This window comes from Hypanus sabinus, unplaced genomic scaffold (assembly GCF_030144855.1).
Source record: "Hypanus sabinus isolate sHypSab1 unplaced genomic scaffold, sHypSab1.hap1 scaffold_1452, whole genome shotgun sequence".
NCBI lineage: Eukaryota > Metazoa > Chordata > Chondrichthyes > Myliobatiformes > Dasyatidae > Hypanus > Hypanus sabinus.
The window spans coordinates 52501-77712 of record NW_026779526.1 but is presented as its reverse complement, the minus strand read 5'-3'; the positions used below and the strand labels follow the sequence as shown (position 1 = coordinate 77712).

General features: G+C 57.4%; 1 protein-coding gene across 1 annotated transcript in view; it reads right to left on the bottom strand.

The window, feature by feature from the left end:
• LOC132386988 (chloride channel protein-like) overlaps positions 1 to 25212 on the bottom strand; it is a gene marked incomplete at its 5' end in the record, with an annotated part of 88710 nt that overhangs the window by 13902 nt on the left and 49596 nt on the right. Inside the window, one exon of the mRNA XM_059959346.1 lies at positions 22575 to 22676. Coding sequence (XP_059815329.1) covers positions 22575 to 22676 — 102 coding nt within the window. The remainder of the gene's footprint in view (positions 1 to 22574; positions 22677 to 25212) is intronic.

The following is a 25212-nucleotide window of genomic DNA, read 5'->3' as shown; positions in this document are numbered from 1 at the left end:
GGAGATCTGTACACTGACCGGTGTCTCTCAGTCCCTCTCTCTCAGGGGAGATCTGTACACTGACCGGTGTCTCTCAGTCCCTCTCTCTCAGGGGGAGATCTGTACACTGACCGGTGTCTCTCAGTCCCTCTCTCTCAGGGGAGATCTTAACACTGACCGGTGTCTCTCAGTCCCTCTCTCTCAGGGGGAGATCTGCACACTGACCGGTGTCTCTCGGTCCCTCTCTCTCAGGGGGAGATCTGTACACTGACCGGTGTCTCTCAGTCCCTCTCTCTCAGGGGGAGATCTGTACACTGACCGGTGTCTCTCAGTCCCTCTCTCTCGGGGGGAGATCTGTATACTGACCGGTGTCTCTCAATCCCTCTCTCTCAGGGGAGATCTGTACACTGACCGGTGTCTCTCAGTCCCTCTCGGGGGGAGATCTGTACACTGACCGGTGTCTCTCAGTCCCTCTCTCTCAGGGGGAGATCTGTACACTGACCGGTGTCTCTCAGTCCCTCTCTCTCAGGGGGAGATCTGTACACTGACCGGTGTCTCTCAGTCCCTCTCGGGGGGAGATCTGTACACTGACCGGTGTCTCTCAGTCCCTCTCTCTCGGGGGGAGATCTGTACATTGACCGGTGTCTCTGGGTCCCTCTCTCTCGGGGGAGATCTGTACACTGACCGGTGTCTCTCCGTCCCTCTCTCTCGGGGGGAGATCTGTACACTGACGGGTGTCTCTCAGTCCCTCTCTCTCGGGAGGAGATCTGTACACTGACCAATGTCTCTCAGTCCCTCTCTCCCAGGGGGAGATCTGTACACTGACTGGTGTCTCTCAGACCCTCTCTCTCAGGGGAGATCTGTACACTGACTGGTGTCTCTCAGTCCCTCTCTCCCAGGGGGAGATCTGTACACTGACTGGTGTCTCTCAGTCCCTCTCTCTCAGGGGAGATCTGTACACTGACCGGTGTCTCTCCGTCCCTCTCTCTCAGGGGGAGATCTGTACACTGACCGGTGTCTCTCAGGGGGAGATCTGTACACTGACACAGTGTCTCCCAGTCCCTCTCTCTCGGGGGGAGATCTGTACATTGACCGGTGTCTCTGGGTCCCTCTCTCTCGGGGGGATATCTGTACACTGACCGGTGTCTCTCAATCCCTCTCTCTCGGGGGGAGATCTGTACACTGACCGGTGTCTCTCAGTCCCTCTCTCTCGGGGGGAGATCTGTACACTGACCAGTGTCTCTCGGTCCCACTCTCTCAGGGGGAGATCTGTAGACTGACCGGTGTCTCTCAGTCCCTCTCTCCCAGGGGGAGATCTGTACACCGACTGGTGTCTCTCAGACCCTCTCTCTCAGGGGAGATCTGTACACTGACCAGTGTCTCTCAGTCCCTCGCTCTCAGGGGGAGATCTGTACACTGACCGGTGTCTCTCAGTCCCTCTCTATCAGGGGGAGATCTGTACACTGACCGGTGTCTCTCAGTCCCTCTCTCTCAGGGGGAGATCAGTACACTGACCGGTGTCTCTCAGTCCCTCTCTCTCAGGGGGAGATCTGTACACTGACCGGTGCCTCTCAGTCCCTCTCGGGGGGAGATCTGTACACTGACCGGTGTCTCTCTGTCACTGTCTCTCCGGGGGAGATCTGTACACTGACCGGTGTCTCTCGGTCCCTCTCTCTCGCGGGCAGATCTATACACTGACTGGTGTCTCTCAGTCCCTCTCTCTCGGGGGGAGATCTGTACACTGACCGGTGTCTCTCAGTCCCTCTCTCTCAGGGGGAGATCTGTACACTGACTGGTGTCTCTCAGTCCCTCTCTCTCGGGGGGAGATCTGTACACTGACCGGTGTCTCTCAGTCCCTCTCGGGGGCAGATCTGTACGCTGACCGGTGTCTCTCAGTCCCTCTCTCTCAGGGGGAGATCTGTACACTGACCGGTGTCTCTCAGTCCCTCTCTCTCAGGGGGAGATCTGTACACTGACCGGTGTCTCTCGGTCCCTCTCTCTCAGGGGGAGATCTGTACACTGACCGGTGTCTCTCAGTCCCTCTCTCTCAGGGGGAGATCTGTACACTGACCGGTGTCTCTCAGTCCCTCTCTCTCAGGGGAGATCTGTACACTGACCGGTGTCTCTCAGTCCCTCTCTCTCAGGGGAGATCTGTACACTGACCGGTGTCTCTCGGTCCCTCTCTCTCAGGGAAATCTGTACACTGACCGGTGTCTCTCAGTCCCTCTCTCTCAGGGGGAGATCTGTACACTGACCGGTGTCTCTCAGTCCCTCTCTCTCGGGGGGAGATCTGTACACAGACCGGTGTCTCTCAGTCCCTCTCTCTCAGGGGGAGATCTGTACACTGACCGGTGTCTCTTGGTCCCTCTCTCTCAGGGAAATCTGTACACTGACCAGTGTCTCTCAGTCCCTCTCTCACGGGGGAGATCTGTACACAGACCGGTGTCTCTCGGTCCCTCTCTCTCCGGGGGAGATCTGTACACTGACCGGTGTCTCTCAGTCCCTCTCTCTCAGGGGGAGATCAGTACACTGACCAGTGTCTCTCAGTCCCTCTCTCTCAGGGGGAGATCTGTACACTGACCGGTGTCTCTTGGTCCCTCTCTCTCAGGGGGAGATCTGTACACTGACCGGTGTCTCTCAGTCCCTCTCTCTCAGGGGAGATCTGTACACTGACCGGTGTCTCTCGGTCCCTCTCACTCAGGGGGAGATCTGTACACTGACCGGTGTCTCTCAGTCCCTCTCTCTCAGGGGGAGATCTGTACACTGACCGGTGTCTCTCAGTCCCTCTCTCTCAGGGGGAGATCTGTACACTGACCGGTGTCTCTCAGTCCCTCTCTATCAGGGGGAGATCTGCACACTGACCGGTGTCTCTCAGTCCCTCTCTCTCAGGGGGAGATCTGTACACTGACCGGTGTCTCTCAGTCCCTCTCTCTCAGGGGGAGATCTGTACACTGACCGGTGTCTCTCAGTCCCTCTCTATCAGGGGGAGATCTGTACACTGACCGGTGTCTCTCAGTCCCTCTCTCTCAGGGGGAGATCAGTACACTGACCGGTGTCTCTCAGTCCCTCTCTCTCAGGGGGAGATCTGTACACTGACCGGTGCCTCTCAGTCCCTCTCGGGGGGAGATCTGTACACTGACCGGTGTCTCTCTGTCACTGTCTCTCCGGGGGAGATCTGTACACTGACCGGTGTCTCTCGGTCCCTCTCTCTCGCGGGCAGATCTATACACTGACTGGTGTCTCTCAGTCCCTCTCTCTCGGGGGGAGATCTGTACACTGACCGGTGTCTCTCAGTCCCTCTCTCTCAGGGGGAGATCTGTACACTGACTGGTGTCTCTCAGTCCCTCTCTCTCGGGGGGAGATCTGTACACTGACCGGTGTCTCTCAGTCCCTCTCGGGGGCAGATCTGTACGCTGACCGGTGTCTCTCAGTCCCTCTCTCTCAGGGGGAGATCTGTACACTGACCGGTGTCTCTCAGTCCCTCTCTCTCAGGGGGAGATCTGTACACTGACCGGTGTCTCTCGGTCCCTCTCTCTCAGGGGGAGATCTGTACACTGACCGGTGTCTCTCAGTCCCTCTCTCTCAGGGGGAGATCTGTACACTGACCGGTGTCTCTCAGTCCCTCTCTCTCAGGGGAGATCTGTACACTGACCGGTGTCTCTCAGTCCCTCTCTCTCAGGGGAGATCTGTACACTGACCGGTGTCTCTCGGTCCCTCTCTCTCAGGGAAATCTGTACACTGACCGGTGTCTCTCAGTCCCTCTCTCTCAGGGGGAGATCTGTACACTGACCGGTGTCTCTCAGTCCCTCTCTCTCGGGGGGAGATCTGTACACAGACCGGTGTCTCTCAGTCCCTCTCTCTCAGGGGGAGATCTGTACACTGACCGGTGTCTCTTGGTCCCTCTCTCTCAGGGAAATCTGTACACTGACCAGTGTCTCTCAGTCCCTCTCTCACGGGGGAGATCTGTACACAGACCGGTGTCTCTCGGTCCCTCTCTCTCCGGGGGAGATCTGTACACTGACCGGTGTCTCTCAGTCCCTCTCTCTCAGGGGGAGATCAGTACACTGACCAGTGTCTCTCAGTCCCTCTCTCTCAGGGGGAGATCTGTACACTGACCGGTGTCTCTTGGTCCCTCTCTCTCAGGGGGAGATCTGTACACTGACCGGTGTCTCTCAGTCCCTCTCTCTCAGGGGAGATCTGTACACTGACCGGTGTCTCTCGGTCCCTCTCACTCAGGGGGAGATCTGTACACTGACCGGTGTCTCTCAGTCCCTCTCTCTCAGGGGGAGATCTGTACACTGACCGGTGTCTCTCAGTCCCTCTCTCTCAGGGGGAGATCTGTACACTGACCGGTGTCTCTCAGTCCCTCTCTCTCGGGGGGAGATCTGTATACTGACCGGTGTCTCTCAATCCCTCTCTCTCAGGGGAGATCTGTACACTGTCCGGTGTCTCTCAGTCCCTCTCGGGGGGAGATCTGTACACTGACCGGTGTCTCTCAGTCCCTCTCGGGGGGAGTTCTGTACACTGACCGGTGTCTCTCAGTCCCTCTCTCTCGGGGGGAGATCTGTACATTGACCGGTGTCTCTGGGTCCCTCTCTCTCGGGGGGAGATCTGTACACTGACTGGTGTCTCTCCGTCCCTCTCTCTCGGGGGGAGATCTGTACACTGACGGGTGTCTCTCAGTCCCTCTCTCTCAGGGGGAGATCTGTACACTGACTGGTGTCTCTCCGTCCCTCTCTCTCGGGGGGAGATCTGTACACTGACCGGTGTCTCTCAGTCCCTCTCTCTCGGGAGGAGATCTGTACACTGACCGGTGTCTCTCAGTCCCTCTCTCCCAGGGGGAGATCTGTACACTGACTGGTGTCTCTCAGACCCTCTCTCTCAGGGGAGATCTGTACACTGACCGGTGTCTCTCTGTCACTGGCTCTCCGGGGGAGATCTGTACACTGTCCGGTGTCTCTCGGTCCCACTCTCTCAGGGGGAGATCTGTACACTGACCGGTGTCTCTCTGTCCCTCTCTCTCATGGGGAGATCTGTACACTGACCGGTGTCTCTCAGTCCCTCTCTCTCAGGGGGAGATCTGTACACTGACCGGTGTCTCTCAGTCCCTCTCTCTCGGGGGAGATCTGTACACAGACCGGTGTCTCTCGGTCCCTCTCTCTCCGGGGGAGATCTGTACCCTGACCGGTGTCTCTCCGTCCCTCTCTCTCCGGGGGAGATCTGTACACTGACCGGTGTCTCTCAGTCCCTCTCTCTCGGGGGGAGATCTGTATACTGACCGGTGTCTCTCAATCCCTCTCTCTCAGGGGGAGATCTGTACACTGACCGGTGTCTCTCAGTCCCTCTCGGGGGGAGATCTGTACACTGACCGGTGTCTCTCAGTCCCTCTCGGGGGGAGATCTGTACACTGACCGGTGTCTCTCAGTCCCTCTCTCTCGGGGGGAGATCTGTACATTGACCGGTGTCTCTGGGTCCCTCTCTCTCGGGGGGAGATCTGTACACTGACCGGTGTCTCTCCGTCCCTCTCTCTCGGGGGGAGATCTGTACACTGACGGGTGTCTCTCAGTCCCTCTCTCTCAGGGGAGATCTGTACACTGACCGGTGTCTCTCAGTCCCTCTCTCTCGGGAGGAGATCTGTACACTGACCGGTGTCTCTCAGTCCCTCTCTCCCAGGGGGAGATCTGTACACTGACTGGTGTCTCTCAGACCCTCTCTCTCAGGGGAGATCTGTACACTGACCGGTGTCTCTCTGTCACTGGCTCTCCGGGGGAGATCTGTACACTGTCCGGTGTCTCTCGGTCCCACTCTCTCAGGGGGAGATCTGTACACTGACCGGTGTCTCTCTGTCCCTCTCTCTCATGGGGAGATCTGTACACTGACCGGTGTCTCTCAGTCCCTCTCTCTCGGGGGGAGATCTGTTCACTGACCGGTGTCTCTCAGTCCCTCTCTCTCAGGGGGAGATCTGTACACTGACCGGTGTCTCTCAGTCCCTCTCTCTCAGGGGGAGATCTGTACACTGACCGGTGTCTCTCATTCCTTCTCGGGGGGAGATCTGTACACTGACCGGTGTCTCTCTGTCACTGTCTCTCCGGGGGAGATCTGTACACTGACCGGTGTCTCTCGGTCCCTCTCTCTCGGGGGGAGATCTATACACTGACCGGTGTCTCTCAGTCCCTCTCTCTCAGGGGGAGATCTGTACACTGACCGGTGTCTCTCAGTCCCTCTCTCTCAGGGGAGATCTGTACACTGACCGGTGTTTCTCGGTCCCTCTCTCTCAGGGGAGATCTGTACACTGACCGGTGTCTCTCAGTCCCTCTCTCTCAGGGGGAGATCTGTACACTGACCGGTGTCTCTCAGTCCCTCTCGGGGGGAGATCTGTACACTGACCGGTGTCTCTCAGTCCCTCTCTCTCAGGGGGAGATCTGTACACTGACCGGTGTCTATCAGTCCCTCTCTCTCGGGGGGAGATCTGTACACAGACAGGTGTCTCTCAGTCCCTCTCTCTCAGGGGAGATCTGTACACTGACCGGTGTCTCTCAGTCCCTCTCTCTCAGGGGGAGATCTGCACACTGACCGGTGTCTCTCGGTCCCTCTCTCTCAGGGGAGATCTGTACACTGACCGGTGTCTCTCGGTCCCTCTCACTCAGGGGGAGATCTGTAAACTGACCGGTCTCTCTCGGTCCCTCTCTCTCGGGGGGAGATCTGTACAGTGACCGGTGTCTCTCAGTCCCTCTCTCTCAGGGGAGATCTGTACACTGACTGGTGTCTCTCAGTCCCTCTCTCTCAGGGGGAGATCTGTACACTGACCGGTGTCTCTCAGTCCCTCTCTCTCAGGGGGAGATCTGTACACTGACCGGTGTCTCTCTGTCACTGGCTCTCCGGGGGAGATCTGTACACTGTCCGGTGTCTCTCAGTCCCTCTCTCTCAGGGGGAGATCTGTACACTGACCGGTGTCTCTCAGTCCCTCTCTCTCAGGGGGAGATCTGTACACTGACCGGTGTCTCTCAGTCCCTCTCTCTCGGGGGGAGATCTGTACACTGACCAGTGTCTCTCAGTCCCTCTCGGGGGGAGATCTGTACACTGACCGGTGTCTCTCTGTCCCTCTCTCTCAGGGGGAGATCTGTACACTGACCAGTGTCTCTCGGTCCCTCTCTCTCAGGGGGAGATCTGTACACTGACCGGTGTCTCTCAGTCCCTCTCGGGGGGAGATCTGTACACTGACCGGTGTCTCTCTGTCCCACTCTCTCAGGGGGAGATCTGTACACTGACCGGTGTCTCTCAGTCCGTCTCTCTCGGGGGGCAGATCTGTACACTGACCGGTGTCTCTCAGTCCCTCTCGGGGGGAGATCAGTACACTGACCGGTGTCTCTCAGTCCTTGTCTCTCAGGGGGAGATCTGTACACTGACCGGTGTCTCTCAGTCCCTCTCTCTCAGTGGAGATCTGTACACTGACCGGTGTTTCTCGGTCCCTCTATCTCAGGGGAGATCTGTACACTGACCGGTGTCTCTCAGTCCCTCTCTCTCAGGGGAGATCTGTACAGTGACCGGTGTCTCTCAGTCCCTCTCTCTCGGGGGGAGATCTGTACACTGACCGGTGTCTCTCAGTCCCTCTCTCTCAGGGGGAGATCTGTACACTGACCGGTGTCTCTCAGTCCCTCTCGGGGGGAGATCTGTACACTGACCGGTGTCTCTCAGTCCCTCTCTCTCAGGGGGAGATCTGTACACTGACCGGTGTCTCTCAGTCCCTCTCTCTCCGGGGGAGATCTGTACACTGACCGGTGTCTCTCAGTCCCTCTCTCTCGGGGGGAGATCTGTATACTGACCGGTGTCTCTCAATCCCTCTCTCTCAGGGGGAGATCTGTACACTGACCGGTGTCTCTCAGTCCCTCTCGGGGGGAGATCTGTACACTGACCGGTGTCTCTCAGTCCCTCTCGGGGGGAGATCTGTACACTGACCGGTGTCTCTCAGTCCCTCTCTCTCAGGGGGAGATCTGTACACTGACCGGTGTCTCTCAGTCCCTCTCTCTCGGGGGGAGATCTGTACATTGACCGGTGTCTCTGGGTCCCTCTCTCTCGGGGGGAGATCTGTACACTGACCGGTGTCTCTCAGGGGGAGATCTGTACACTGACACAGTGTCTCCCAGTCCCTCTCTCTCGGGGGGAGATCTGTACATTGACCGGTGTCTCTGGGTCCCTCTCTCTCGGGGGGATATCTGTACATTGACCGGTGTCTCTGGGTCCCTCTCTCTCGGGGGGAGATCTGTACACTGACCGGTGTCTCTCAGTCCCTCTCGGGGGGAGATCTGTACACTGACCGGTGTCTCTTAGTCCCTCTCTCTCGGGGGGAGATCTGTACATTGACCGGTGTCTCTGGGTCCCTCTCTCTCGGGGGGAGATCTGTACACTGACCGGTGTCTCTCCGTCCCTCTCTCTCGGGGGGAGATCTGTACACTGACGGGTGTCTCTCAGTCCCTCTCTCTCAGGGGAGATCTGTACACTGACCGGTGTCTCTCAGTCCCTCTCTCTCGGGAGGAGATCTGTACACTGACCGGTGTCTCTCAGTCCCTCTCTCCCAGGGGGAGATCTGTACACTGACTGGTGTCTCTCAGACCCTCTCTCTCAGGGGAGATCTGTACACTGACCGGTGTCTCTCTGTCACTGGCTCTCCGGGGGAGATCTGTACACTGTCCGGTGTCTCTCGGTCCCACTCTCTCAGGGGGAGATCTGTACACTGACCGGTGTCTCTCTGTCCCTCTCTCTCATGGGGAGATCTGTACACTGACCGGTGTCTCTCAGTCCCTCTCTCTCGGGGGGAGATCTGTTCACTGACCGGTGTCTCTCAGTCCCTCTCTCTCAGGGGGAGATCTGTACACTGACCGGTGTCTCTCAGTCCCTCTCTCTCAGGGGGAGATCTGTACACTGACCGGTGTCTCTCATTCCTTCTCGGGGGGAGATCTGTACACTGACCGGTGTCTCTCTGTCACTGTCTCTCCGGGGGAGATCTGTACACTGACCGGTGTCTCTCGGTCCCTCTCTCTCGGGGGGAGATCTATACACTGACCGGTGTCTCTCAGTCCCTCTCTCTCAGGGGGAGATCTGTACACTGACCGGTGTCTCTCAGTCCCTCTCTCTCAGGGGAGATCTGTACACTGACCGGTGTTTCTCGGTCCCTCTCTCTCAGGGGAGATCTGTACACTGACCGGTGTCTCTCAGTCCCTCTCTCTCAGGGGGAGATCTGTACACTGACCGGTGTCTCTCAGTCCCTCTCGGGGGGAGATCTGTACACTGACCGGTGTCTCTCAGTCCCTCTCTCTCAGGGGGAGATCTGTACACTGACCGGTGTCTCTCAGTCCCTCTCTCTCGAGGGGAGATCTGTACACAGACAGGTGTCTCTCAGTCCCTCTCTCTCAGGGGAGATCTGTACACTGACCGGTGTCTCTCAGTCCCTCTCTCTCAGGGGGAGATCTGCACACTGACCGGTGTCTCTTGGTCCCTCTCTCTCAGGGGAGATCTGTACACTGACCGGTGTCTCTCGGTCCCTCTCACTCAGGGGGAGATCTGTACACTGACCGGTGTCTCTCCGTCCCTCTCTCTCAGGGGGAGATCTGTACACTGACCGGTGTCTCTCAGGGGGAGATCTGTACACTGACACAGTGTCTCCCAGTCCCTCTCTCTCGGGGGGAGATCTGTACATTGACCGGTGTCTCTGGGTCCCTCTCTCTCGGGGGGATATCTGTACACTGACCGGTGTCTCTCAATCCCTCTCTCTCGGGGGGAGATCTGTACACTGACCGGTGTCTCTCAGTCCCTCTCTCTCGGGGGGAGATCTGTACACTGACCAGTGTCTCTCGGTCCCACTCTCTCAGGGGGAGATCTGTAGACTGACCGGTGTCTCTCAGTCCCTCTCTCCCAGGGGGAGATCTGTACACCGACTGGTGTCTCTCAGACCCTCTCTCTCAGGGGAGATCTGTACACTGACCAGTGTCTCTCAGTCCCTCGCTCTCAGGGGGAGATCTGTACACTGACCGGTGTCTCTCAGTCCCTCTCTATCAGGGGGAGATCTGTACACTGACCGGTGTCTCTCAGTCCCTCTCTCTCAGGGGGAGATCAGTACACTGACCGGTGGCTCTCAGTCCCTCTCTCTCGGGGGGAGATCTGTACACTGACCAGTGTCTCTCAGTCCCTCTCTCTCAGGGGGAGATCTGTACACTGACCGGTGCCTCTCAGTCCCTCTCGGGGGGAGATCTGTACACTGACCGGTGTCTCTCTGTCACTGTCTCTCCGGGGGAGATCTGTACACTGACCGGTGTCTCTCGGTCCCTCTCTCTCGGGGGCAGATCTATACACTGACTGGTGTCTCTCAGTCCCTCTCTCTCGGGGGGAGATCTGTACACTGACCGGTGTCTCTCAGTCCCTCTCTCTCAGGGGGAGATCTGTACACTGACTGGTGTCCCTCAGTCCCTCTCTCTCGGGGGGAGATCTGTACACTGACCGGTGTCTCTCAGTCCCTCTCGGGGGGAGATCTGTACACTGACCGGTGTCTCTCAGTCCCTCTCTCTCAGGGGGAGATCTGTACACTGACCGGTGTCTCTCAGTCCCTCTCGGGGGGAGATCTGTACACTGACCGGTGTCTCTCAGTCCCTCTCTCTCAGGGGGAGATCTGTACACTGACCGGTGTCTCTCAGTCCCTCTCGGGGGGAGATCTGTACACTGACCGGTGTCTCTCGGTCCCTCTCTCTCAGGGGAGATCTGTACACTGACCGGTGTCTCTCAGTCCCTCTCTCTCAGGGGGAGATCTGCACACTGACCGGTGTCTCTCGGTCCCTCTCTCTCAGGGAAATCTGTACACTGACCGGTGTCTCTCAGTCCCTCTCTCACGGGGGAGATCTGTACACAGACCGGTGTCTCTCGGTCCCTCTCTCTCCGGGGGAGATCTGTACACTGACCGGTGTCTCTCAGTCCCTCTCTCTCAGGGGGAGATCTGTACACTGACCGGTGTCTCTCAGTCCCTCTCTCTCAGGGGGAGATCTGCACACTGACCGGTGTCTCTCGGTCCCTCTCTCTCAGGGAAATCTGTACACTGACCGGTGTCTCTCAGTCCCTCTCTCACGGGGGAGATCTGTACACAGACCGGTGTCTCTCGGTCCCTCTCTCTCCGGGGGAGATCTGTACACTGACCGGTGTCTCTCAGTCCCTCTCTCTCAGGGGGAGAACAGTACACTGACCGGTGTCTCTCAGTCCCTCTCTCTCAGGGGGAGATCTGTACACTGACCGGTGTCTCTCAGTCCCTCTCTCTCGGGGGGAGATCTGTATACTGACCGGTGTCTCTCAATCCCTCTCTCTCAGGGGAGATCTGTACACTGTCCGGTGTCTCTCAGTCCCTCTCGGGGGGAGATCTGTACACTGACCGGTGTCTCTCAGTCCCTCTCGGGGGGAGTTCTGTACACTGACCGGTGTCTCTCAGTCCCTCTCTCTCGGGGGGAGATCTGTACATTGACCGGTGTCTCTGGGTCCCTCTCTCTCGGGGGGAGATCTGTACACTGACCGGTGTCTCTCCGTCCCTCTCTCTCGGGGGGAGATCTGTACACTGACGGGTGTCTCTCAGTCCCTCTCTCTCGGGAGGAGATCTGTACACTGACCGGTGTCTCTGAGTCCCTCTCTCCCAGGGGGAGATCTGTACACTGACTGGTGTCTCTCAGACCCTCTCTCAGGGGAGATCTGTACACTGACTGGTGTCTCTCAGTCCCTCTCTCCCAGGGGGAGATCTGTACACTGACTGGTGTCTCTCAGTCCCTCTCTCTCAGGGGAGATCTGTAAACTGACCGGTCTCTCTCGGTCCCTCTCTCTCGGGGGGAGATCTGTACACTGACCGGTGTCTCTCAGTCCCTCTCTCTCAGGGGAGATCTGTACACTGACTGGTGTCTCTCAGTCCCTCTCTCTCAGGGGGAGATCTGTACACTGACCGGTGTCTCTCAGTCCCTCTCGGGGGGAGATCTGTACACTGACCGGTGTCTCTCTGTCACTGGCTCTCCGGGGGAGATCTGTACACTGTCCGGTGTCTCTCGGTCCCTCTCTCTCAGGGGGAGATCTGTACACTGACCGGTGTCTCTCAGTCCCTCTCTCTCAGGGGGAGATCTGTACACTGACCGGTGTCTCTCAGTCCCTCTCTCTCGGGGGGAGATCTGTACACTGACCAGTGTCTCTCAGTCCCTCTCGGGGGGAGATCTGTACACTGACCGGTGTCTCTCTGTCCCTCTCTCTCAGGGGGAGATCTGTACACTGACCAGTGTCTCTCGGTCCCTCTCTCTCAGGGGGAGATCTGTACACTGACCGGTGTCTCTCAGTCCCTCTCGGGGGGAGATCTGTACACTGACCGGTGTCTCTCTGTCCCTCTCTCTCAGGGGGAGATCTGTACACTGACCGGTGTCTCTCAGTCCGTCTCTCTCGGGGGGTGATCTGTACACTGACCGGTGTCTCTCAGTCCCTCTCGAGGGGAGATCTGTACACTGACCGGTGTCTCTCTGTCACTGGCTCTCCGGGGGAGATCTGTACACTGACTGGTGTTTCTCGGTCCCTCTCTCTCGGGGGCAGATCTGTACACTGACTGGTGTCTCTCAGTCCCTCTCTCTCAGGGGGAGATCTGTACACTGACTGGTGTCTCTCAGTCCCTCTCTCTCGGGGGGAGATCTGTACACTGACCGGTGTCTCTGGGTCCCTCTCTCTCAGGGGGAGATCTGTACACTGACCGGTGTCTCTCCGTCCCTCTCTCTCGGGGGGAGATCTGTACACTGACCGGTGTTTCTCAGTCCCTCTCTCTCGGGGGGAGATCTGTACACTGACCGGTGTCTCTCCGTCCCTCTCTCTCGGGGGGAGATCTGTACACTGACCGGTGTCTCTCAGTCCCTCTCTCTCGGAGGGAGATCTGTACACTGACCGGTGTCTCTCCGTCCCTCTCTCTCGGGGGGAGATCTGTACACTGACCGGTGTCTCTCAGTCCCTCTCTCTCGGAGGGAGATCTATACACTGACTGGTGTCTCTCAGTCCCTCTCTCTCAGGGGGAGATCTGTACACTGACCGGTGTCTCTCAGTCCCTCTCGGGGGGAGATCTGTACACTGACCGGTGTCTCTCTGTCACTGGCTCTCCGGGGGAGATCTGTACACTGTCCGGTGTCTCTCGGTCCCTCTCTCTCAGGGGGAGATCTGTACACTGACCGGTGTCTCTCAGTCCCTCTCTCTCAGGGGGAGATCTGTACACTGACCGGTGTCTCTCAGTCCCTCTCTCTCGGGGGGAGATCTGTACACTGACCAGTGTCTCTCAGTCCCTCTCGGGGGGAGATCTGTACACTGACCGGTGTCTCTCTGTCCCTCTCTCTCAGGGGGAGATCTGTACACTGACCAGTGTCTCTCGGTCCCTCTCTCTCAGGGGGAGATCTGTACACTGACCGGTGTCTCTCAGTCCCTCTCGGGGGGAGATCTGTACACTGACCGGTGTCTCTCTGTCCCTCTCTCTCAGGGGGAGATCTGTACACTGACCGGTGTCTCTCAGTCCGTCTCTCTCGGGGGGTGATCTGTACACTGACCGGTGTCTCTCAGTCCCTCTCGAGGGGAGATCTGTACACTGACCGGTGTCTCTCTGTCACTGGCTCTCCGGGGGAGATCTGTACACTGACTGGTGTTTCTCGGTCCCTCTCTCTCGGGGGCAGATCTGTACACTGACTGGTGTCTCTCAGTCCCTCTCTCTCAGGGGGAGATCTGTACACTGACTGGTGTCTCTCAGTCCCTCTCTCTCGGGGGGAGATCTGTACACTGACCGGTGTCTCTGGGTCCCTCTCTCTCAGGGGGAGATCTGTACACTGACCGGTGTCTCTCCGTCCCTCTCTCTCGGGGGGAGATCTGTACACTGACCGGTGTTTCTCAGTCCCTCTCTCTCGGGGGGAGATCTGTACACTGACCGGTGTCTCTCCGTCCCTCTCTCTCGGGGGGAGATCTGTACACTGACCGGTGTCTCTCAGTCCCTCTCTCTCGGAGGGAGATCTGTACACTGACCGGTGTCTCTCCGTCCCTCTCTCTCGGGGGGAGATCTGTACACTGACCGGTGTCTCTCAGTCCCTCTCTCTCGGAGGGAGATCTATACACTGACCGGTGTCTCTCAGTCCCTCTCTCTCAGGGGAGATCTGTACACTGACCGGTGTTTCTCGGTCCCTCTATCTCAGGGGAGATCTGTACACTGACCGGTGTCTCTCAGTCCCTCTCTCTCAGGGGAGATCTGTACACTGACCAGTGTCACTCAGTCCCTCTCTCTCAGGGGGAGATCTGTACACAGACCGGTGTCTCTCAGTCCCTCTCGGGGGGAGATCTGTACACTGACCGGTGTCTCTCTGTCACTGTCTCTCCGGGGGAGATCTGTACACTGACCGGTGTCTCTCGGTCCCTCTCTCTCGGGGGCAGATCTATACACTGACTGGTGTCTCTCAGTCCCTCTCTCTCGGGGGGAGATCTGTACACTGACCGGTGTCTCTCAGTCCCTCTCTCTCAGGGGGAGATCTGTACACTGACCGGTGTCTCTCAGTCCCTCTCGGGGGGAGATCTGTACACTGACCGGTGTCTCTCAGTCCCTCTCTCTCAGGGGGAGATCTGTACACTGACCGGTGTCTCTCAGTCCCTCTCTCTCAGGGGGAGATCTGTACACTGACCGGTGTCTCTCAGTCCCTCTCTCTCAGGGGGAGATCTGTACACTGACTGGTGTCTCTCAGTCCCTCTCTCTCGGGGGGAGATCTGTACACTGACTGGTGTCTCTCAGTCCCTCTCTCTCAGGGGGAGATCTGTACACTGACCGGTGTCTCTCAGTCCCTCTCTCTCAGGGGGAGATCTGTACACTGACCGGTGTCTCTCAGTCCCTCTCTCTCAGGGGGAGATCTGTACACTGACCGGTGTCTCTCAGACCCTCTCTCTCAGGGGAGATCTGTACACTGACCGGTGTCTCTCAGTCCCTCTCTCTCAGGGGGAGATCTGTACACTGACCGGTGTCTCTCAGTCCCTTTCTCTCCGGGGGAGATCTGTAGACTGACCGGTGTCTCTCAGTCCCTCTCTCTCAGGGGAGATCTGTACACTGACCGGTGTCTCTCAGTCCCTCTCTCCCAGGGGGAGATCTGTACACTGACTGGTGTCTCTCAGACCCTCTCTCTCAGGGGAGATCTGTACACTGACCGGTGTCTCTCAGTCCCTCTCTCTCAGGGGGAGATCTGTACACTGACCGGTGTCTCTCAGTCCCTCTCTCTCGGGGGGAGATCTGTACACTGACCAGTGTCTCTCGGTCCCTCTCTCTCAGGGGGAGATCTGTACACTGACCGGTGTCTCTCGGTCCCTCTCTCTCAGGGGGAGATCTGTACACTGACCGGTGTCTCTCGGTCCCTCTCACTCAGGGGGAGATCTGTACACTGACCGGTGTCTCTCAGTCCCTCTCTCTCGGGGGGAGATCTGTACACAGACCGGTGTCTCTCAGTCCCTCTCTCTCAGGGGGAGATCTGTACACTGACCGGTGTCTCTCTGTCACTGGCTCTCCGGGGGAGATCTGTACACTGACCGGTGTCTCTCAATCCCTCTCTCTCAGGGGAGATCTGTACACTGACCGGTGTCTCTCAGTCCCTCTCGGGGGGAGATCTGTACACTGACCGGTGTCTCTCAGTCCCTCTCGGGGGGAGATCTGTACACTGACCGGTGTCTCTCAGTCCCTCTCTCTCGGGGGGAGATCTGTACATTGACCGGTGTCTCTGGGTCCCTCTCTCTCGGGGGGAGATCTGTACACTGACCGGTGTCTCTCCGTCCCTCTCTCTCGGGGGGAGATCTGTACACTGACGGGTGTCTCTCAGTCCCTCTCTCTCGGGAGGAGATCTGTACACTGACCGGTGTCTCTCAGTCCCTCTCTCCCAGGGGGAGATCTGTACACTGACTGGTGTCTCTCAGACCCTCTCTCTCAGGGGAGATCTGTACACTGACTGGTGTCTCTCAGTCCCTCTCTCCCAGGGGGAGATCTGTACACTGACTGGTGTCTCTCAGTCCCTCTCTCTCAGGGGAGATCTGTAAACTGACCGGTCTCTCTCGGTCCCTCTCTCTCGGGGGGAGATCTGTACACTGACCGGTGTCTCTCAGTCCCTCTCTCTCAGGGGAGATCTGTACACTGACTGGTGTCTCTCAGTCCCTCTCTCTCAGGGGGAGATCTGTACACTGACCGGTGTCTCTCAGTCCCTCTCGGGGGGAGATCTGTACACTGACCGGTGTCTCTCTGTCACTGGCTCTCCGGGGGAGATCTGTATACTGTCCGGTGTCTCTCGGTCCCTCTCTCTCAGGGGGAGATCTGTACACTGACCGGTGTCTCTCAGTCCCTCTCTCTCAGGGGGAGATCTGTACACTGACCGGTGTCTCTCAGTCCCTCTCTCTCGGGGGGAGATCTGTACACTGACCAGTGTCTCTCAGTCCCTCTCGGGGGGAGATCTGTACACTGACCGGTGTCTCTCTGTCCCTCTCTCTCAGGGGGAGATCTGTACACTGACCAGTGTCTCTAGGTCCCTCTCTCTCAGGGGGTGATCTGTACACTGACCGGTGTCTCTCAGTCCCTCTCGGGGGGAGATCTGTACACTGACCGGTGTCTCTCTGTCCCTCTCTCTCAGGGGGAGATCTGTACACTGACCGGTGTCTCTCAGTCCGTCTCTCTCGGGGGGAGATCTGTACACTGACCGGTGTCTCTCAGTCCCTCTCGGGGGGAGATCTGTACACTGACCGGTGTCTCTCTGTCACTGGCTCTCCGGGGGAGATCTGTACACTGACTGGTGTCTCTCGGTCCCTCTCTCTCGGGGGCAGATCTGTACACTGACTGGTGTCTCTCTGTCCCTCTCTCTCAGGGGGAGATCTGTACACTGACTGGTGTCTCTCAGTCCCTCTCTCTCGGGGGGAGATCTGTACACTGACCGGTGTCTCTCCGTCCCTCTCTCTCGGGGGGAGATCTGTACACTGACCGGTGTCTCTCAGTCCCTCTCTCTCGGGGGGAGATCTGTACACTGACCGGTGTCTCTCAGTCCCTCTCTCTCAGGGGAGATCTGTACACTGACCGGTGTTTCTCGGTCCCTCTATCTCAAGGGAGATCTGTACACTGACCGGTGTCTCTCAGTCCCTCTCTCTCAGGGGAGATCTGTACACTGACCGGTGTCTCTCAGTCCCTCTCTCTCAGGGGGAGATCTGTACACTGACTGGTGTCTCTCAGACCCTCTCACTCAGGGGAGATCTGTACACTGACCGGTGTCTCTCTGTCACTGGCTCTCCGGGGGAGATCTGTACACTGACCGGTGTCTCTCAATCCCTCTCTCTCAGGGGAGATCTGTACACTGACCGGTGTCTCTCAGTCCCTCTCGGGGGGAGATCTGTACACTGACCGGTGTCTCTCAGTCCCTCTCGGGGGGAGATCTGTACACTGACCGGTGTCTCTCAGTCCCTCTCTCTCGGGGGGAGATCTGTACATTGACCGGTGTCTCTGGGTCCCTCTCTCTCGGGGGGAGATCTGTACACTGACCGGTGTCTCTCCGTCCCTCTCTCTCGGGGGGAGATCTGTACACTGACGGGTGTCTCTCAGTCCCTCTCTCTCGGGAGGAGATCTGTACACTGACCGGTGTCTCTCAGTCCCTCTCTCCCAGGGGGAGATCTGTACACTGACTGGTGTCTCTCAGACCCTCTCTCTCAGGGGAGATCTGTACACTGACTGGTGTCTCTCAGTCCCTCTCTCCCAGGGGGAGATCTGTACACTGACTGGTGTCTCTCAGTCCCTCTCTCTCAGGGGAGATCTGTAAACTGACCGGTCTCTCTCGGTCCCTCTCTCTCGGGGGGAGATCTGTACACTGACCGGTGTCTCTCAGTCCCTCTCTCTCAGGGGAGATCTGTACACTGACTGGTGTCTCTCAGTCCCTCTCTCTCAGGGGGAGATCTGTACACTGACCGGTGTCTCTCAGTCCCTCTCGGGGGGAGATCTGTACACTGACCGGTGTCTCTCTGTCACTGGCTCTCCGGGGGAGATCTGTATACTGTCCGGTGTCTCTCGGTCCCTCTCTCTCAGGGGGAGATCTGTACACTGACCGGTGTCTCTCAGTCCCTCTCTCTCAGGGGGAGATCTGTACACTGACCGGTGTCTCTCAGTCCCTCTCTCTCGGGGGGAGATCTGTACACTGACCAGTGTCTCTCAGTCCCTCTCGGGGGGAGATCTGTACACTGACCGGTGTCTCTCTGTCCCTCTCTCTCAGGGGGAGATCTGTACACTGACCAGTGTCTCTAGGTCCCTCTCTCTCAGGGGGTGATCTGTACACTGACCGGTGTCTCTCAGTCCCTCTCGGGGGGAGATCTGTACACTGACCGGTGTCTCTCTGTCCCTCTCTCTCAGGGGGAGATCTGTACACTGACCGGTGTCTCTCAGTCCGTCTCTCTCGGGGGGAGATCTGTACACTGACCGGTGTCTCTCTGTCACTGGCTCTCCGGGGGAGATCTGTACACTGACTGGTGTCTCTCGGTCCCTCTCTCTCGGGGGCAGATCTGTACACTGACTGGTGTCTCTCTGTCCCTCTCTCTCAGGGGGAGATCTGTACACTGACTGGTGTCTCTCAGTCCCTCTCTCTCGGGGGGAGATCTGTACACTGACCGGTGTCTCTCCGTCCCTCTCTCTCGGGGGGAGATCTGTACACTGACCGGTGTCTCTCAGTCCCTCTCTCTCGGGGGGAGATCTGTACACTGACCGGTGTCTCTCTGTCCCTCTCTCTCAGGGAGAGATCTGTACACTGACCGGTGTCTCTCAGTCCCTGTCTCTCAGGGGGAGATCTGTACACTGACCGGTGTCTCTCAGTCCCTCTCTCTCAGGGGAGATCTGTACACTGACCGGTGTTTCTCGGTCCCTCTATCTCAGGGGAGATCTGTACACTGACCGGTGTCTCTCAGTCCCTCTCTCTCAGGGGAGATCTGTACACTGACCGGTGTCTCTCAGTCCCTCTCTCTCAGGGGGAGATCTGTACACTGACCGGTGTCTCTCAGTCCCTCTCTCTCAGGGGGAGATCTGTACACTGACCGGTGTCTCTCAGTCCCTCTCTCTCAGGGGGAGATCTGTACACTGACCGGTGTCTCTCAGTCCCTCTCTCTCGGGGGGAGATCTGTACACTGACCGGTGTCTCTCAGTCCCTCTCGGGGGGAGATCTGTACACTGACCGGTGTCTCTCAGTCCCTCTCTCTCAGGGGGAGATCTGTACACTGACCGGTGTCTCTCAGTCCCTCTCTCTCGGGGGGAGATCTGTACACTGACCGGTGTCTCTCAGTCCCTCTCTCTCAGGGGGAGATCTGTTCACTGACCGGTGTCTCTCAGTCCCTCTCTCTCAGGGGGAGATCTGTACACTGACCGGTGTCTCTCAGTCCCTCTCTCTCGGGGGAGATCTGTACACAGACCGGTGTCTCTTGGTCCCTCTCTCTCCGGGGGAGATCTGTACACTGACCGGTGTCTCTCCGTCCCTCTCTCTCCGTGGGAGATCTGTACACTGACCGGTGTCTCTCAGTCCCTCACTCGGGGGGAGATCTGTACACTGACCGGTGTCTCTCAGTCCCTCTCTCTCGGGGGAGATCTGTACACAGACCGGTGTCTCTCGGTCCCTCTCTCTCCGGGGGAGATCTGTACACTGACCGGTGTCTCTCCGTCCCTCTCTCTCCGGGGGAGATCTGTACACAGACCGGTGTCTCTCAGTCCCTCTCTCTCAGGGGGAGATCTGTGCACTGACCGGTGTCTCTCAGTCCCTCTCTCTGAGTGGGAGATCTGTACACTGACCGGTGTCTCTCAGTCCCTCTCTCTCAGGGGAGATCTGTACACTGACCGGTGTCTCTCAGTCCCTCTCGGGGGGAGATCTGTACACTGACCGGTGTCTCTCAGTCCCTCTCTCTCAGGGGGAGATCTGTACACTGACCGGTGTCTCTCAGTCCCTCTCTCTCGGGGGGAGATCTGTACACTGACCGGTGTCTCTCAGTCCCTCTCTCTCAGGGGGAGATCTGTTCACTGACCGGTGTCTCTCAGTCCCTCTCTCTCAGGGGGAGATCTGTACACTGACCGGTGTCTCTCAGTCCCTCTCTCTCGGGGGAGATCTGTACACAGACCGGTGTCTCTTGGTCCCTCTCTCTCCGGGGGAGATCTGTACACTGACCGGTGTCTCTCCGTCCCTCTCTCTCCGTGGGAGATCTGTACACTGACCGGTGTCTCTCAGTCCCTCACTCGGGGGGAGATCTGTACACTGACCGGTGTCTCTCAGTCCCTCTCTCTCGGGGGAGATCTGTACACAGACCGGTGTCTCTCGGTCCCTCTCTCTCCGGGGGAGATCTGTACACTGACCGGTGTCTCTCCGTCCCTCTCTCTCCGGGGGAGATCTGTACACAGACCGGTGTCTCTCAGTCCCTCTCTCTCAGGGGGAGATCTGTGCACTGACCGGTGTCTCTCAGTCCCTCTCTCTGAGTGGGAGATCTGTACACTGACCGGTGTCTCTCAGTCCCTCTCGGGGGGAGATCTGTACACTGACCGGTGTCTCTCAGTCCCTCTCTCTCAGGGGGAGATCTGTACACTGACCGGTGTCTCTCAGTCCCTCTCTCTCGGGGGGAGATCTGTACACAACAGGTGTCTCTCAGTCCCTCTCTCTCAGGGGAGATCTGTACACTGACCGGTGTCTCTCAGTCCCTCTCTCTCAGGGGGAGATCTGTACACTGACCGGTGTCTCTCGGTCCCTCTCTCTCAGGGGAGATCTGTACACTGACCGGTGTCTCTCGGTCCCTCTCACTCAGGGGGTGATCTGTACACTGACCGGTGTCTCTCGGTCCCTCTCTCTCCGGGGGAGATCTGTACACTGACCGGTGTCTCTCGGTCCCTCTCTCTCCGGGGGAGATCTGTATACTGACCGGTGTCTCTCAGTCCCTCTCTCTCAGGGGGAGATCTGTGCACTGACCGGTGTCTCTCAGTCCCTCTCTCTCGGGGGGAGATCTGTACACTGACCGGTGTCTCTCAGTCCCTCTCTCTCAGGGGGAGATCTGTACACTGACCGGTGTCTCTCAGTCCCTCTCTCTCGGGGGAGATCTGTACACAGACCGGTGTCTCTCGGTCCCTCTCTCTCCGGGGGAGATCTGTACACTGACCGGCGTCTCTCCGTCCCTCTCTCTCCGGGGGAGATCTGTACACTGACCGGCGTCTCTCCGTCCCTCTCTCTCAGGGGGAGATCTGTACACTGACCGGTGTCTCTCAGTCCCTCACTCGGGGGGAGATCTGTACACAGACCGGTGTCTCTCAGTCCCTCTCTCTCAGGGGGAGATCTGTACACTGACCGGTGTCTCTCAGTCCCTCACTCGGGGGGAGATCTGTACACTGACCGGTGTCTCTCAGTCCCTCTCTCTCGGGGGAGATCTGTACACAGACCGGTGTCTCTCGGTCCCTCTCTCTCCGGGGGAGATCTGTACACTGACCGGTGTCTCTCCGTCCCTCTCTCTCCGGGGGAGATCTGTACACTGACCGGTGTCTCTCAGTCCCTCACTCGGGGGGAGATCTGTACACAGACCGGTGTCTCTCAGTCCCTCACTCGGGGGGAGATCTGTACACAGACCGGTGTCTCTCAGTCCCTCTCTCTCGGGGGGAGATCTGTACACTGACCGGTGTCTCTCAGTCCCTCTCTCTCAGGGGCAGATCTGTACACTGACCGGTGTCTCTCAGTCCCTCTCTCTCAGGGGGAGATCTGTACACAGACCGGTGTCTCTCAGTCCCTCACTCGGGGGGAGATCTGTACACAGACCGGTGTCTCTCAGTCCCTCTCTCTCGGGGGGAGATCTGTACACTGACCGGTGTCTCTCAGTCCCTCTCTCTCAGGGGGAGATCTGTGCACTGACCGGTGTCTCTCAGTCCCTCTCTCTCAGGGGAGATCTGTACACTGACCGGTGTCTCTCAGTCCCTCTCTCTCAGGGGGAGATCTGTACACTGACCGGTGTCTCTCAGTCCCTCTCTCTCAGGGGAGATCTGTACACTGACCGGTGTCTCTCGGTCCCTCTCTCTCAGGGGAGATCTGTACACTGACCGGTGTCTCTCAGTCCCTCTCTCTCAGGGGGAGATCTGTACACTGACCGGTGTCTCTCAGTCCCTCTCTCTCAGGGGGAGATCTGTACACTGACCGGTGTCTCTCAGTCCCTCTCTCTCAGGGGGAGATCTGTACACTGACTGGTGTCTCTCAGTCCCTCTCTCTCAGGGGGAGATCTGTACACTGACTGGTGTCTCTCAGTCCCTCTCTCTCAGGGGGAGATCTGTACACTGACCGGTGTCTCTCAGTCCCTCTCTCTCAGGGGGAGATCTGTACACTGACCGGTGTCTCTCAGTCCCTCTCTCTCAGGGGGAGATCTGTACACTGACCGGTGTCTCTCAGACCCTCTCTCTCAGTGGGAGATCTGTACACTGACCGGTGTCTCTCAGTCCCTCTCTCTCAGGGGGAGATCTGTACACTGACCAGTGTCTCTCTGTCACTGTCTCTCCGGGGGAGATCCCGTCTCCCGATCCTCGGACTCACTGTTTCATTAGGATCCGTGTGAGGACGTTCCGTTTCTTCATGAGGATGACGAAGAGCCGGTTCAGATAGACAAAAGCTGCCCCCATGAATCCGCACACGATGCTGAGGGAGCAAACTCTGTTTTAGTCATTGAGGGCCAGTCTGTTCCCCACACCGGGGTCCGGACCTCACCCAGTGCCTCTGTATTGCATGACTCACACAATGACCGTTCCCCCGGTTCTCGCCCCCCAGCGGCCGCCTCTCCCACCCGGATTTCCCTATCTTCTCCCCGTTTGGAGAATAGTCCGCACATTTATTCCTGCTGCCACATTCCTGCGGCCGTGCATTTTCCAACATTGTATTTAATTTGTCATTCTCCTAATCCGTCCGGTGCTTCAGCTTCCTGCAGATTTCTTCAACACTACCTGCCTCTCCGGCAATCTCCGTATCGTCTACAAGCTTGCTAATCTATTCCATCATCTAAACCATCAACATGCAGCATAAGAAGCAGTGGTCCCACCACCGACCCCTGTCACCGGCAGCCAAATTTGCTTTGTCTCTGTAAGTTCTTCTGCTTCCTCAATGCTACCTGCCCCTCCATCTATCTACAAACTTGACCAAAAAGCCTTCATTTCAGTCATCCAAATCACGCGCAACCTGAAGAGAGGGAGTCCCAACGCCAACCCCTGCGAAACACCACTGGCCACCGGCAGTCAGCCAGAAAAGGTCCTCTTTGTTCCCGCTCTTTGTGTCCTGCCAGTCAGCCAATCTCCTATCAATGTTAGTATCTTTCCTGCAATAACACGGGCTCTTACCTCGTGTGGCACCTTGTCAAAGGCCTTCTGAAAATTCCACTGACTCTCCCTTGTCTATCCTCCTTCTCATTTCCTCGATGAATTCCAACAGATTTTTCCAAAAAGATTTCCCTTTAGGAATCTGGCTTGTTGTTATCATGTGCGTACAAGTATCCTGAAATGTCATACTTAATAATTGGCTCCAACATCTTCCCAACCATTGAAGTCAGTCTGACTGGCCAAAAATTTCCTTTCTTTTGCTTCCCACCCTTTTTAAAGCGTGGAGTGCCATTTGCAGTTTTCCAGCCCACCAGGACATTCCAGAATTTACTGATTTTTAAAAGATCATTGCTAATGTCTTCGCAATCACTTCAGCTACCCCTCCCCAAATGTTGGTTGGTATTCCCACTCGCTGCCTCCTACCAACACAGACAACCGACAGCACAATTCAGGCCCTTCGGCCCACAAAGTTGAGCTCAGCATGTCCCTACCTTAGAAATTACCAGGCTTATCCATTGCCCTCTATTTTTCTCAGCTCCATGTACCTGCCCTGGAGTCTCTTAAAAGACCCTCTCGTATCCCCCCAAAACCACCGTCGCCGGCAGCCCATTCCACACACTCACCACTCTCTGAGTGAAAAACTCACCCCTGACATCCCCTCTGTACCTGCCCCCCAGCACCTCAAACCTGTGTCCTCTTGTGGCAACCATTTCAGCCCCGGGAAAAAGCCTCTGACTATCCACACCATCAATGCCTCTCATCATCTCGTACCCCTCTATCGGGTCACCTCTCACCCTCCGTCGCTCCGAGGAGAAAAGGCCGAGTTCATTCAACCTATTCTCACAGGGCACGCTCCCCAATCCAGGCAACATCCTTGTAAATCACCTCCGCTCCCTTTCTATGGTTTCCACGTCCTTCCTGTAGTGAGGCGACCAGAACTGAGCACAGTACTCCAAGTGGGGTCTGACCAGGGTCCTATAGAGCTGTAACATTACCCCTCGGCTCCTAAACTCAATCCAGGCAACATCCTTGTAAATCCCCTCCGCACCCTTTCTATGGTTTCCACATCCTTCCTGTAGTGAGGCGACCAGAACTGAGCACAGTACTCCAAGTGGGGTCTGACCAGGGTCCTATAGAGCTGTAACATCACCTCTTGGCTCCTAAACTCAATCCAGGCAACATCCTTGTAAATCTCCTCCGCACCCTTTCTATGGTTTCCACGTCCTTCCTGTAGTGAGGCGACCAGAACTGAGCACAGTACTCCAAGTGGGGTCTGACCAGGGTCCTGTAGAGCTGTAACATTACCTCTCGGCTCCTGAACTCAATCCAGGCAACATCCTTGTAAATCTCCTCCGCACCCTTTCTATGGCTTCCACGTCCTTCCTGTAGTGAGGCGACCAGAACTGAGCACAGTACTCCAAGTGGGGTCTGACCAGGGTCCTATAGAGCTGTAACATTACCTCTCGGCTCCTGAACTCAATCCCACGATCGATGAAGACCAACACACCGTCCGCCTTCTTAACCACAGAGTCAACCTGCGCAGCTGCTTTGAGCGTCCTATGGACTCGGACCCCAGGATCCCTCTGATCCTCCACACTGACAAGAGTCTGACCATTAATACTATATTCTGCCATCATATTTGACTGAACAAAATGAACCAGCTCTCACTTCTCTGGGTCGAACTCCATCTCCCACTTCTCAGCCCAGTTTTGCATCCTATCGATGTCCCACTGCAACCTCTGACAGCCCTCCACACTATCCACAACACCCACAACCTTTGTGTCATCAGCCAACTTGCTAGCCCATCCCTCCACTTCCTCAACCAGGTCAGCAACTTTCCTGTAATTCCACGGGCTCTTATCTCG